Below are 15,206 nucleotides of genomic sequence, written 5' to 3' on the forward strand. Positions count from 1 at the left end.
GTGGGTTAGGATGGCAGATGTGCACACAGAAATTACTTGTGGATTTAAATGGGATGATTCAACCATACCATTCAGTACAGGATATAAAAAGCAGATGTTAAGAGTTACAGTATCAAAAACTCAAAGTTGGCCAGTGTGCTAATTTCAGTAGATGTCTACTCTAATTTTAAGATACTTCCCAATCAATTCATCAATGAGAGCAGCAGTTCTTTACTTAGAAGTTCAGTTGATTTTAGATGTTAGGTCAACAAGATCATTTCGGAGAAGGCAACGGCAACCCACTTCAGTACTCTTGCCTGGAAAATCCCATGGACGGAGGAGCCTGGTGGGCTGCCGTCTATGGGGTCGCACAGAGTTGGACACGACTGAAGTGACGCAGCAGCAGCAACAAGATCATTTGGTTACAAGATTCATTTCTCTTTTGCAAACTAAAGAATAACTTTTAAAAATAATTTATTTGTCCAAAAATCATTATCATTAATATACAACAAGCTCATCTTTGGAGCCAACAAAGTTATAATACATTTTAAAAATATCTTTAATAATTAAAGTGTCTACGATATGAATGGTATCCCCTCAGAAGAGGCCCCTTGTGAGGGCTTCACACCAAGAGACACATGGAGACTCTGTTCTTTGGTGAGAGAGAGAAACTGGATGGTTAAGGAGAGAAACTGTCACCCCAAAAATGGATGTATTTGGTCACATTTGGGAGTAAAGAGTCGGACACGACTGAGTGACTGATCTGATCTGATCTGCTTGCATTTGTGAATGTATGTCCAGGGAAGTCTTATCTGATTATTCGTGGCCCCACCTATCATAGTTCCTGGGCCTGTGACACTGAAAAGGTTGATCATCCCAGCTGAAATTGGTGAGCAAAGTTTAGAATCAAAACACTTACTCTGAGGGATGCTCAATTTTTTTCCCTCCCTAGTGTAATTATTGCCCCAATAATTAAGTTTTTGGTGAAATATTCTTAGCTTATACTTCATGGTACTGAGAAGTGTGGAATTTCATGGAAAAATGTTATTTTCCAGATTTGCATGGGAAAAACTGAAACATGGGAAGGTTTAGGAACTTTTCAAAAACTCTCCTAACTGGTCAGTGCTAGACTTCTTGATTCTGAAATCCTAGTTTTGCCACAAATTTATTTATTTATTTATTTTTTACCCATAGCAAATCATAGTTTTTTGATATAGGACAACATTTCATCTAAATTTTACAAAAGTATAGAGGAGGTATAAATATTAATGTTAGAACTAAAAGTTTGTTTCCCTGATATGGTGTCACATGTCACCTGTACTATTTTCTAAGTATGGTGAGACTGTTCCTATTTCATTTGACCTCATATCATGTGGAGAGTGGAGAATCTTCTGTCAGGGGATATGCCTTCTCTGGCCATACATGTCAGTCAGTCCAGAAAACTGCTGTGAAAATGTCTGATTTATTTATTTATTTTTTATTGTGAAGCTCATTGCTAAAGGTTGGAATTAAAATCTGTACTGCCAATTTGTTTGTTTGTTTTTTTAAATCTGTGAGTCACAATATTTAAGAATCTTCAAATAGTAGCTCTTCTTACAGAATCCATTTTCACCTGTTGACTAACAGCTGCAGAATCAAGAATCTGGAACAAATTCAAGAGCTTGCACAAAAACAAGCTAGTCAAATCTATTCTTAGCAATTTATTACCAGACTGAAATACTTCTGGGGTTTTAGCTCCAGAAGAGCTTTTTAAAAACCTGAGATCACAAGGCTATCATTAATCATAGCTGAGGTCTATAGTAGTTTGAAAAAGTGACCAAGTGAGCGAGTGAAAGTCACTCAGTCCTGTCCAACTCTTTGTGACCCCATGGACTATACAGTCCATGGAATTCTCCAGGCCAGAATACTGGAGTGGGTAGCCTTTCCCTTCTCTAGGGGGTCTTCCCAACCCAGGGGTCAAACCCAGGTCTCCCACATTGCAGGTGAATTCTTACCAGCTGAGCCACAAGGGACATGGTAAATCTGGGCAATTGTCACAGGGTTAGTGCTTTGGTCAGTTAGTGCTTTGGTCAGGGGAACTTACGTCTTAGATGGCTACTGGACCATCTCAAAGGCTACTACGTGCAAATGCAAATCTACAGCCATCTTTAGCTATGTTTTAGAGTTAATTTTAACCTGATTTCATCTATATAGGAGAATAAACCCCACAACTCACTAAGAATAGCCAGTAGCTTTGGCTCTTAGGAAGTTGATTGCTGCCTTAGGGGACTTACAAATAGTGGTGTAGTGGGGACACTCAGAAAGTGGAGTTGATCTGCCTGTACTAAAGAGATAGAGGATTATCAAGGGAGCTTGAGAAGGAATAGATATAAGGGAAAGAGAGAGTTTTAGCATGGTGGAGAGTATGTGAGCATGCGTGCAGGCTGAGGAGTCCATGACACAGAAAGACTGAGTGGGAAAAATAGGCACCCTCTGTAAGATTCACAAACAGCCTTATCTAATGGAAGTGCCTCATTTCAGAGAAAGTGCATTCCCTATTTCTTCAGCCTCTGTCAGAGAGCCAAGTTCAGTATCATCATCTCTACAGATCGGACAAACCTTCCTAAGGTCAAAGAGACTGTTGGTCCGGACTTCCCTGGTGATCAGTGGTTAAGAATCTGTCTGCCAATGCAAGGGACATGGGTTCGATCCCTGGTCCGGGAAGATTCCACATGCTTTGGGGCAACTAAGCCCATGTGCCACACTATAGAGTAGTCCCCTCTCACTCACAGCATCTAAAGAAAACCCATGTGCAGCAACAAAGACCTGCTGCTGCTAAGTCACTTCAGTCGTGTCCGACTCTGTGTGACCCCATAGACAGCAGCCCACCAGGCTCCCCCGTCCCTGGGATTCTCCAGGCAAGAATACTGGAGTGGGTTGTCATTTCCTTCTCCAATGCATGAAAGTGAAAAGTAAAAGTGAAGTCACTCAGTTGTGCCCGACCCTCAGCAACCCCATGGACTGTCCAGGCTCCTCTGTCCATAGCATAGTCAAAAAAAAAAAAAAAAAAAAAAAGGAGAGAGAGACTTGGTCCTTATTGGTCCAGATCATGCCCATTACTCTATTCCTCAAGTTCTTTTTCCAACTTTCTTTTCCCATATATCTAGAATTCCTACCCTTGAAGTCTTTTTTTATTTTTTTTTTAGATTAAAGGGCTGTCTTCAGAACAAAACACAAGTATTCGATTTGACATAAAGGGGGCAGTAGAAAATTAATAGTACTTGTTAGCGGCAATTAGTCTTTTCCATTGGCTGGCAGAAGCAGCGCTGGAATCAAGGACTGTCTTCATGTGGAGGAGCGACAAGGTTTGAGACATGAAGCAGGGTTCCGGAAGGGTCAAGGCTGAAAGCCTCGGGAACTCAGCCGCATCTGGAGCCCAGATGTGTGAAGGGGTAGGCGGAATAGCATGTGCCCCAGGCATCATGGTACACAAAGCAGGCTCTTGCATGCAACATTGGTAGCATAAGCTTGGTGCTTTAGTGAACCACAGATACACGTGCGCTTTGGCATATATACACATGACAGGTAATTCACACTGGTAATTCACAGGTAATTTTTCAATCCCCTCCACTTCAGGAAAGGAGATAAAATGGGAATTTGATCTCATAAGAGGTAGGTCTGAAACTCTGCAACATATTCTTGCCCTTGGCACAGAAACAACTTGTGTATAATCATTTTATGTTTTTCTGAAGTGTGATTAATAACATTACTACAAAATTTGAATGAAAGAAATTATGATAAAGCAACCACTTCTTATAGGTGCTTTGTTTTAACCTTCATCACATGAAGCATTCTAGCTAGCTTGAAAATGTCAGTTTGTAAATATAGCCAATGTATTCAAAAATCCATTTCGTTGGGTTCAGTGTCAACATATCTTACTTGGTAGGGGGTCAACCAAGTATTGAGTGCTCTCCAACATGAATAGAAGCTTAAGACAATTATTTTGAAATATTCATGTAGATCAAGTAAATGGTTTATTTGCTTGAATTATCTGAATGCTCTCAATCTTTCTCAAATTTTGTTTTTGATGTTTAAGATTCAGATAGCACAGCATAAGGACAAAAAAAGCAAAAGAAAGGACATTAGGCCATGATGACATGGTAATAAAGAGTAATGGTTATAAAGTAGTAGTTTCTCAAGGCTAGAATCAAATCTGTTTAAAGGACAGCTTGACAAACTTTTGCAACTCAGGTTGTTAGTAGAAGAACCCCCAAGCTCCATCCTGCCTATCTTGGAATGTTCCTGTGATGGACAAACTTTAGATTATCTTATGTAGAGATAAATAAACTGTTTGCGTATCATATTAGCCATTAACTTTACTTTGCTTACACAGGTGCAAATGTATGTGATAACCAGAACTGTTTTTTATTCAAACAGTTGTCCCATTGGTAGAGGGTGTAGCAATTCTATCCTGGGTTTACTCTGAAAAAAGAGCAATTTAGTTAATCATGAGCCTAGAGTTCTTAAACAGAGATGATTTTATTGATCACTGCTGGTTTTAATAAGCTTATAAATATAAAAACAGTGACTAATCTGTTTTCTCCAAAGATACAGTATTCTGAGAGCTAAATAAAAACTGGTTGGCATTCTTTGTTTGTGGCATGAATTCCTGTATAAGCCCAGGTGTGAATTCATTATTGAAAGACAAAGTGTTAGTACAGGGAGAAATATTGCTTTCTTATTTGTTTACTTTTTTAAAAAGTTTTAATTCCTTTCCATTATAACATTGCTATTTTCACCCTGTACTTTGTATGTTTTAAAATGATTTTTATATTGCATTCATTTCTACGGGTTAATTGTCATAAAGTTATCTTTATGTTCAAATTCTAGATTTAATCATCAAAGAATAATTTTAATTAAAAATAATGGACATGCGATTTGAGAATTTGCTTCGTAAGCCTTGGGGCTTCCCAGGTAAAGAATCTGTCTGCCAATGCGGGACACACGAGTTGGATCCTGGGTAAGGAAGATCCCTTGGAGGAGGAAATGGCAACTCACTCCTGTATTCTTGCCTGGGAAATCCCATGCACAGAGGAGCCTGATGGGCTACAGTCCACGGGGTTGCAAAGAGTTGGACACGACCTAGTGACTAAACAGTAATAATCACAGACCTTAGTCACATAGACTGAATTAGCAGCTTTAAGCCATATGGCTGCAGAATTTCAGATTAGAGCCATACTACTACTATTTTTCAAACCGTACTACTTTTCCCCCTCATTATTGAACATCTGAACTTAAGAACTTCATTATAAAATATGTAAAATATAATTTTAAGGAAAATACTGTCTGATACCTAACATAAAGTATGCATTAATGTATAGCATAATGTCTAATGTACACTTTTCTTCTCATGAGTCTTTCATTCTTATTTAACTTCTTTTTCAACTTTGCTTCCTGACTCCAGAGATGCTGTTTTACTTTCTCCAGATAATACGAGGCAAACTTCCACTAGGAAAGGCTATGGGTGTGTGAGAGAGGGGCAGAGAGGGGACACAGTGGGGATTAAGTGCTTCTCAAACAGCTTGTCCATGACCCTCCTTATCATTAACCCCACCTTTATACCCTAGTCTAGAAATGCCTATGTTATCAGTTCCCTCGCCTTTTCAAGATTCTGGGTTGAGTCTTCAGTTTTCTCCATTGCTGCTTTGGATTTTAACTTTCTCAGGTTTCCTAAATCAGTTACCACTCCTTTGCTCTCTAGCTTCCAAACTTTTAAGATTATATCCTTCCCAGAAAAAAAAAAAAAATTAAAAATAACATCTGAACCAAAAAAGTAATGTGTTTGAATACAGTCATATCTTTGATAGCATCGTTTTCTATTTTCTTGGAATTGCTTCTTGAACGAATTTGTGTTTTGGTGCAGGGGTTCCAGTTTCCATCTCAAATGGCCCGAGGGGTGGGGCAGCTGTTCTGTCTTGTGTCACTAGTTCAAAACCCCAGACTGGTCAGGGTCAGAAATAACCAGAGAAGTGTAGGAGAATCCCAGAGCAGTACAACACAGGCCCTGGTTTCCATCTGGGACAATAGGAGGGTCCTTGCTCCCAGCCCAGAGGCAGCAGCTGCAGTCGGGTAGACATGGCTTTGTGACAAGGGGGTGAGACCAAGGGCCTGAGACCGTCCCCACCTCCCCAGCCTGCTGGTTCCCATGGTTTATACTTGGAGAGGATGGTTTCGTAACGTCTTCTTTGTCCCCAGGGACGAGCTTGGGAAGTAGGTAAGACATGCACGTCAGGGGGCATTGCCGTGGCACCACCATGGTGAAGGGCAAGGTGCCTGAGCTGAGCCAGGGGCCAGATGGGGTTCGTGTCTGAGATGCAAAGAAACCATGACTCCACAGAAAGCTGAGCAGAGACTTTTGGAGGTGGTGGTAAAGCTGGGCTTGTTGCCTGGTTCCAACTATGTTGAGAAAACAGCACGAGTGGAACCATGGATTTTCAGCAGAGAATACAAGCAGGACCCCAGGAGAGCAGCAACCCCTTTCCTCCCCAGAGGGTCCCCTGAATGTCTCCTCTTGGAGGTGCCATCTTTGGGAGGAGAAGATGGTGGTGGTGAGCCTTGAGAATAAAGAACTAGCCTTGATGGAGTCTGAATATTTATCTGAGAGACATTTAAAATGAAAGAGACTATTTCAAAGCAACAGAAACTGTTTTAATCTGAGACTGTATCACCTTTAACTAGCAAATTTAAAACTTCCCCTCCAATCAGCAGAAACTGTGGGCTCATAAGAAAGAGCAAATGAGTTATAAAAATTAAAGAAACCAAAAAAAAAAAAAAAAAATTAAAGAAACCATATTTTTTTCCTGAAAATATCCGAGTTGTCACTCATGTACAACCTGAGTTGTACATGGCAAGTTAGGACTGGGTTCCCTCATTGGAATGTTGATTTTATCTGAATTCAGCAAGTGCCACTTCATTAGGTATTTTTAAAATATTTTATGTATTTATTATGTTATGTTGCATTCAGCAGTATGACTGAATATGAAACTAGAGAGATCTAGAGAATTTCTCCCTGACATGCACTGTAATTGTTGAAACAGATAACAGACACTGCAGGTTTTGTTAGAATACAAGATTGTCATTTGGTATTTACTAGAATTGCAAAATCAGCTGGTTAAGGAAAGACAATTGGACTCCCCAAATATCTTGATGTTTACATGTTTGATGGTCATGATAATATAAATGTAAACTGTGGAGAATGACAAGAAAAAATTATTGCTTTAAATGCCATTAAGTTATTGCTAAGCTCCCCCCCAAACAGTTGAATGCATGTTTGTGTTACAGCAGGCAGGTACCTCCCATTCTTTCTCCTAAAAATACAGTAAGTGTCTAAAATCTTGGTTCTAGATTTGGCGTCAGCACTTTGCTATAAATCTGCCCCAAAGCCATTAATACCAGCCTGTGTGGGTGCGCATGGGTGTGTGCGAGCTCGTTCTGCCAGGACTTAAGCTTTGGGATAAAGGGTGACTGTGTCATAGCCCTCCGGGGGCCTCATGCGGGCCCGGGCGTGAGTTTCACAGTACAGCTCCCCCTCCACGAAGAAGTAGCCCTTCTGTTTGAGGTTGAGGTTACAGTCGGCGCACACGAAGCACTCCGGATGCCGGTATTTGTCCCGCGCTTTCACAACCGCACCACTGGTGGGGAAAAAGGAGACCCTCGTGAACACACACACACACACATAGAGCCAAAAACATGACCCAAAGGGAGACAACATTATAGATAAGGCAGGTGTTTCACATTCAGGAAAGAACAGCTATAAAACTGGGTGCAGCTGTGAAACTGATGCAGTTGCCAGGGAGAGCCAAGACAACAATAAATCTTCATGGCTTTCTCTCCGTTGTTCACGTGTCAATGTTTTTCAGATTTTTTTTTTCAAACAAATTTTCTTTTCTTTTTTTTTTTTAGAGAAATGATAGGATCTTACTTCATGATCTCTCCCCATTGTTTCTTTGGAAGCAGGAGAGGTGATGCAGATAATCCTCTGCAAAGGAATCGGATTGTGACCAAGGTTGTTGTCTATACAACCAAAGTCCCTCTGCTTAAACTGTCTAGCTTGGTGGTCCAGCGTCCACTCTATGGAACACAGAACAGATCAAAGGGCAGAGATGGAATTTTCATGGGTGGGTACACTTGCATTTCGACAGTAAACTGTTAAAAGAGTGTACTCCAACTTTGGAGCAACAGTTGTTCGATTGGCCAAAAAGAATCCTTTCGGGTTTGTCCATTGCGGTGTATGGAAAAGCCCAAACAAACTTCTTGGCCACCCCAATGCTTTAGGTAACATCACGACCTGTCCTGTGTTACGAGGTCCTCTCTGCCCCCAGCCCCCTGTCCTGCTAGTTTCTGTCTCCCAGCCCCCTCTGTGCTATAAGCAGGCTTATCTCCTTCCCCCACCCTCCTGGGATGCCTCCTGGGTGACTCGACTGATAGCTCCTCAGTGTGAGAGCTAGTGACAGGGGAACAGAAAAAGGGGATGGAAGACATGCTCCCACGGGCAGGAGGTGGAGGGACTGAAATGATCTGGTTCACCTGAAGGTCTGAAACTAGCAAGGATGGCTGTTTACACCTAAAGCCCCTTAAAATGGAAGCTGACTTTGTGTCTAAAAAATCATATTTCAGTATTTGTGCAACTTTAAGAAATCGACTAAGGATAATGTGTTTTAATGAACAACTGGATGACCCCCATATTTGTTTTCCTGGGTTTATACAGAAAAGGAAGAATTCAAAGACTATGCATCAACAAAGGGAGGGCTTTGTGAAGTGAAGTCATGATTCTCGGAAATGACTTTTAGGATATACTTCTGGGGCAGTTCCCTTTCATGAACATATACCTGAAATTATAAGTCAGGATTTCCACCTCACATTCTATGCTAATTTGGGGGTACACCTAAAGGATTTCTGGTCAGACTGCCCTAAATGTTGTGGACATTTATATTTCAGTTCGCTGAATAGAAATTTGTTTTTTGTAAAACTTCAAGTCTCTTTTAGAGGAAATAGGGAACTGACGCCAAGACTGGTGGTGAATTTGGGGTTGAAAATGAAACTTACACGATGCCACTCCCGCATTTGTCACAGAATGGCATCTTCTGCGTGCCGCCAGCACCGCCGTGGACTTTTGTAACTGGAGCTCTCACACTCCGAGTTCCAGCAGGACGGTCATCTGAAATACAAAGTGCTTCCATTTATGGCCAGGGAGCAGCTGGCTACGGTTTATACTTTGCTTCTATTTTAAGGTGTGCACTTTAACCTGAGGAATTCTTAGCCTTCACCCACAATATCATTTGGAAAGAACCAGGATTCGTTCAAGCATAATTTATTCTGAAATGGGACCTTACAAAACGAAATTAGTTAAAAAACTGTTGTTGTTGTAGGGAGCTGTTACAAAATGCCCAAAGGAACAGAGAACATTTTGCATCTTTCCTTTTTAAATTTTGGGCTCCAAAATCACTGCAGATGGTGACTGCAGCCATGAAATTAAAAAACGCTTACTCCTTGTAAGGAAAGTTATGACCAACTAGATAGCATATTCAAAAGCAGAGACATTACTTTGCCAACAAAGGTCTGTCTAGTCAAGGCTATGGTTTTTCCTGTGGTCATGTATGGATGTGAGAGTTGGACTGTGAAGAAGGCTGAGCACCGAAGAATTGATGCTTTTGAACTGTGGTGTTGGAGAAGACTCTTGAGAGTCCCTTGGACTGCAAGGAGATCCAACCAGTCCATTCTGAAGGGGATCAGCCCTGGGATTTCTTTGGAGGGAATGATGCTAAACCTGAAACTCCAGTACTTTGGCCACCTCATGCAAAGAGCTGACTCATTGGAAAAGACTCTGATGCTGGGAGGGATTGGGGGCAGGAGGAGAAGGGGACGACAGAAGATGAGATGGCTGGATGGCATCACTGACTCGATGGACATGAGTCTGAGTGAACTCCAGGAGTTGGTGATGGACAGGGAGGCCTGGCGTGCTGCGACTCATGGGGTCGCAAAGAGTCGGACACGACTGAGTGACTGAACTGAACTGAACTGATACATAGCATAAAATGGACCATCTTCGCCATTTTAAGTGTGTAATTCAGTAGCATTAAGTATGGTCACAATTTTGTGCAACCATCACTGATACCTATTTCTAGAACATTTTCATCATCTAAAACAGAAACTCTGTAACCAGGAAACATTAACTCTATATTTCACTCTCCTTCCAGACCCTGGTGACCTCTATTATACTTTCTGTTGCTATGACTGGACTATTCTAAGGTCCTCATATAAATGGAATCATGCAATATCTGTCTCTATGTCCCTGGTTTATTTCATTTAGCAGAATGTTTTCAAGGTTCATCCATGTTGCAGCATATATCAGAATTTTCATTCCCTTTTAAGGCTGAATAATAGTGTACTTTATGGATATATACCACATGATGTTTTTCCATTCATGTGTAAATAGACATTTGGGTTGTTCCCAACTTTTGGCTGTTGTGAATAATGCTTCTGTGGATGCTGGTGCATAAGTATTGGTTTGAGTCCCTGCTTTCAGTTCTTCTGAGTATACATCTAGGAATGGAATTGCAGGATCCCGTGGCAATTCTCCTGTTTCACTTTTTGAGGAACCACCATACTGTTTTTCCCAGTGGCTGCACCATTTCACATTCCCCATCAGCAGTGCACAAGGGTCCCTATTTCTCCACATCCTCACCAACACTTAGTTTCCATTTGTTTGATAATGGCTATACTAATGGGGCATTTTGCATTTCTGTGCAACTTCTGAAGGACAGTATATATCTTTTGGACATGGAAAACCATTGGTAAGAGCATAAACTCTGAAGACCCCAGGAGTGGGCTGGAGACCCAGCTCTGTTTCTTACTGGCTGTGTGGCTTTGTGCAAATCCACCCTCTCTATGCCTCATTTTCTCTTTTGTTAAATAGGGGAAATAACAGCTCCTACCTCACTAAGTTATTGTGGGGATTAAATGATCACATGTGAAAAGCAGCTCAGCACAGGATTTGGGACTGTGCTGTTCATTCCAGTGTTGTCTAAAAATTTGATGATTATGATAGCCTGGGATATGGGGGAGGCTGAGAAATCTTGCAGTATTTTATGATCAATAAGCTGAACTAGCCCTTGACTACTGAGATAGGATTTATCTTTGATGCTCTTTTACCATCAAGTTGGTGGCTCCTTAAATATGCTCTGGATGTTCTCCTCCTAAACCAGGCAACACCAAATCCTTTTACAGCAAAGAGTCATTTGATGACTGATGAAAATCAATTTTTAGACTCTCATTCCCATTATGCTTGCTGCCCTCCCCTCCCCTGACCCTTGCAATAACCTCTGTCAACAACGTCTCAGCAGACATTCACGGACTGCTCACCAGCGCCATCGTTCACTAGTTCCTGGAGCACCCTGAAGGAGCCCGACTGGCGAGGCTGGGTAGGTTCATTGCGATTGTCATGGAGCATCCGGTACACATCTGACTCGGGGGGCACGGAGGCCGTGGGTTCACTGAAACAACATGCCGCGGGAAGCCGCGTCAGGAGCGTGCGTATGCGCAGGAAGACACAAGATATCAATAAGCAGTGACTGCTGTATTTACAGCATCTCCCCAACAGAGATTCCGTATTCTCAAGTTAATCTCTATTACAGTTAAGTATAATGTGAATTCACACGGGTTGCCTTAAAAAATATCATTGATTAACCTGGGGTCACTTCAGCACTTCTCCATGTGCAAGAATCCTTTTGGAGGGCAACTGAAACGTTGTTAGGAAATAGTAATTTAAAAAACAATGCGTGCGTCTGATGGATATATAATTATAATATGAACAAAATTAACCTTTTAGAAATAAAAGACCACATACGTGTGATAGAAAGTGCATGAGTGAGCCCAGTTTATCTCAGTCATAAAGATGTTAATAAAATTCAGATTCATTTTTGATATTAAACCAAAAGTGTATGGTTTAGTTTTGTTAACTCTTGAATCAAGGTAACATTTTGCCTGTAAATGGAAGAATTCAACTTCCCAGTGTTTGAAAGCGCATAATATAGTGTCTTTCACACAGAAGTCAGTTGTATAGGCTACTAAATAGCTACATTATAATTCATTTACAAAAATGATAGATGATTTATTTTAATAAACTTTCTACAAATATATTCATGTTGAACAATAAAAAATGCCACAATAAAAATACATGTCAGGCACTGTAATATTTTACTATTTTGTCATTTAATTGCATTATCTAGAAAAGGTAGTTGCTATTTGCACAAATTTTTATTACCTATATCATATTTGGAAATAATCATCTTACCTATCTGAAGCTCCTTGCAAATGGCTTTGAAATACATTATGCTATTATTATCTTATCCCAAGGACTATCTTTGGGATATTGTTACATAACACTTGTAAGCATTATAATACTTTATAATGGTTCTATAATATTGAAAGAAGTAATAAGGTTTTATCTTCTAATAAATCTTTTTAATTGAAAAGTACTTTGAACAAATATGCATAATAAAGAAAAAATTAGTCAAAATAGAGACCAATGGAAATTAGATATCTATATTAGTAGCCTGAGATATTTACTTACAAACTCTTACTCATGGCAAAAATAATTAACTCTTCCACAAGATGCCATTAGAAGAGACAAAAGATATCATTTCTTTTAAAACTTCTCTGAACCTCCCATCCCTTCCCCAGTTTTTGATACCCAAAGAAGAAACACAGTATCCCAGATTATAAATCACTTTTGAGAAGTACTGTACCAGACATTTGCAAAGTACATTGTAGTTTTTCAAAAGACATGTACATTTCGTCCTGCCATGATTTCATTTTATTGCTGTCACATAAAACTCTGCTTGCTTAATTTCTCAAATCACCATTATCACAAGGCCTAAAGCTTTCTTTCGATTAAGACAATGCTACAAGATAACAGTAAAGTCGACATTGCCCATGTGTTTAGTTAATATGCCCACGGTTCAGAAAGGCTCTTATTACCTCATCAAGGGTGTTTCCCCTAGAGCTGTTGAAACCTGACCCTGAAGTGTTTCCATAATATTGTCATCTGAGTACAACTGCATGGGTGTATTAAATTGAGCATGTACAATCTTCACACCAGGAAGTTCCATTTCCAAAGGAATGTTAGGGGCCATCTTAGCAGCAACTTTCAAGTCACCTGGGCAAATAGTACTAAGAGTACTGACAGAAGAAGGGGTGCTACGCCCACTGCCGCCATCAACACCGGACGGAGTGCTGCATCCACTGTGTTAATGACCACGTCACACACAAGACGACACGGGAACCAGAAAATCCAGACAGGGGAACACAGAGAACAAGTACAGAGAGGTTAAAAGTAAGAGGTGAATTAAATCAAATGGAAAAGAAATGTTTATTTCTGGCTAGAATTTGTTTTAGAAAGGGAACACTTAAAAATTCACGATTGAAAAAAGTTTCACAGAATTAAGATACCGGTGATACTGCATTTCTTGGCTCTGCTGTACTATAAAATATGCTCTGCTAGGTGAAAGCTTCATGGGAAAAGAGTTGTGTATAAAGGAAGTGGCACAGGGGAATTGCATTAGCTGGAATCCTTTTACATTTCTGAGCTGCAGTATTTAAAATATTAATGAATGATCCTACACAAATAGTAATAGGAATATGCAGTGTGAAGATCCAATCAAATATTTAGGCTAAACACTGCAAAATAAGTATTTTCAGAAATATAGTTGGGCTTAATTCAAAGTAATTGGCAACTTGAAGTTATCTGGTAAAGATTCTGTTTTATGACATTTTATAAATATTTGTTACTATTTTAACTTTTTCTATTTAGTTCTCTAATTTTGTGAAGACTACACTTTAAGAAATTGGTGACTTAATATAGGTCCTAGAAATAGCCAATAAATGCTTGTCACCTTGAAATTAATAATTAGAGAGCAAATAAAGTGATCTCAGACTCTTTGGATGCAACTTAGGGCTAAGATATGTATATATATTTCTTTAATAGCTATTTTCTTGCAAAATTTTGAAAGCACATATATATTTTCATGCATATTTTTCATTTCCTTTTAAAGTCAAGTCAAAGGAACTTACTAAAACATCAGAAAGGCCAGTCATGCAATTTTAAGAACAACTACAGAAACTTCATATACTTATGAATAGAATTCTCTACAGATATGAGGTTAGTTATAACTGACATGCTGATGACTAAAAGTCATTTTTATACATGCATTTTAAATGCAGCATGACAAATGCATTTTTTTGAGAAATGGAATATATTGTTTGTTTTTTTTTTAAAGCATAGTCATTTAAGACAAAGCCAAAGGAAACATTAGTATTGATGTCAGCTTCTATCATGTCTGCAAGTTAGTGTTGCTGTAAACTCAAGGCAGAGAACAGTTTATATGGTGTGTTTATCTCAGTCAGTGTTCCCTTAGGGCTCAAGTATGGCCCCTGCCTGCATTTACTCTTCAGGGCTATTAATGTCAACCTCAGGCCCATACAGAGAGCAAAAACTCCAAACCCAATATATTGAAGATTGATTTTGTTGGCTTCATCAGTGTTGCAGCCTGGTTAGTCTGGGCAACCCTTGTCACTAAATAAGTTACAAAAAATTTTTTTGTGTTGTGTTATCCAATTTGACCTGCACAGACTAAATGAAGCAGGTTAATATGAACGTGATCCTTCACTTCCTGGCTGTTGAGAACCTGTTTGAAACTCAGTCAATAAATTGGTTGATCACACACACAAATATCAAGTGGTTTATTCACCATTTTCATAGGCTTAACACTATACTGGTTGCTGAAATTGACTTCAGTTGATAAAAGAGTAGAAATGAAATTTCAGTTAGAGTGCAATTCAGTCAGGATCATATTGATTTGACCTCAGTATAATGAAGTTTATTAAATTGTAATTTAGGGGTTTGAGACACTGAATTTCAGTATTGGGAGACTGGAGCTTAAAATAGTGAACCTTTTCCACAAGCATTTTATAACTACTCTGACCTTACTGTGTCCCAGGCATGGTGTTAGATAGTGGAGATGTAAACTATGGTTAACTCGGAACTTACAGATAGAACTTACTTTATAGTTGTAATTAATATTATTTTTCCCCTCTTATTAGTGTTCTTATATACATGCATGTCTGTGTATATAATTTTGTTTAAGCAGAGATTGTGTCTTCTATTTCCTAGTTTCTTAATCATTCTATTT

The 15,206-nt window shown here is 39.6% G+C and overlaps 1 protein-coding gene across 3 annotated transcripts in view; it reads right to left on the reverse strand.

Annotated features, from left to right (window-relative positions):
• Positions 1 to 6,936: 6,936 nt before the first annotated feature.
• The window catches only part of PDLIM3 (PDZ and LIM domain 3), a 30,837-nt gene continuing 22,567 nt past the window's right edge, over positions 6,937 to 15,206 (reverse strand). For 2 of the 3 annotated variants that reach the window (XM_070781736.1, XM_019953285.2), the window contains exons 5-7: positions 11,380 to 11,510; positions 9,064 to 9,175; positions 6,937 to 7,649 (exon numbers count right to left, since the gene is read on the reverse strand). In XM_070781736.1, coding sequence (XP_070637837.1) covers positions 7,460 to 7,649; positions 9,064 to 9,175; positions 11,380 to 11,510 — 433 coding nt within the window. In that variant the 3' untranslated portion in view covers positions 6,937 to 7,459. Of the gene's footprint in view, positions 7,650 to 9,063; positions 9,176 to 11,379; positions 11,511 to 12,996; positions 13,261 to 15,206 lie in introns of all 3 variants that reach the window. The other variant, XM_070781735.1, reaches the window with a different exon arrangement.

This window comes from Bos indicus, chromosome 27, assembly GCF_029378745.1.
Source record: "Bos indicus isolate NIAB-ARS_2022 breed Sahiwal x Tharparkar chromosome 27, NIAB-ARS_B.indTharparkar_mat_pri_1.0, whole genome shotgun sequence".
NCBI lineage: Eukaryota > Metazoa > Chordata > Mammalia > Artiodactyla > Bovidae > Bos > Bos indicus.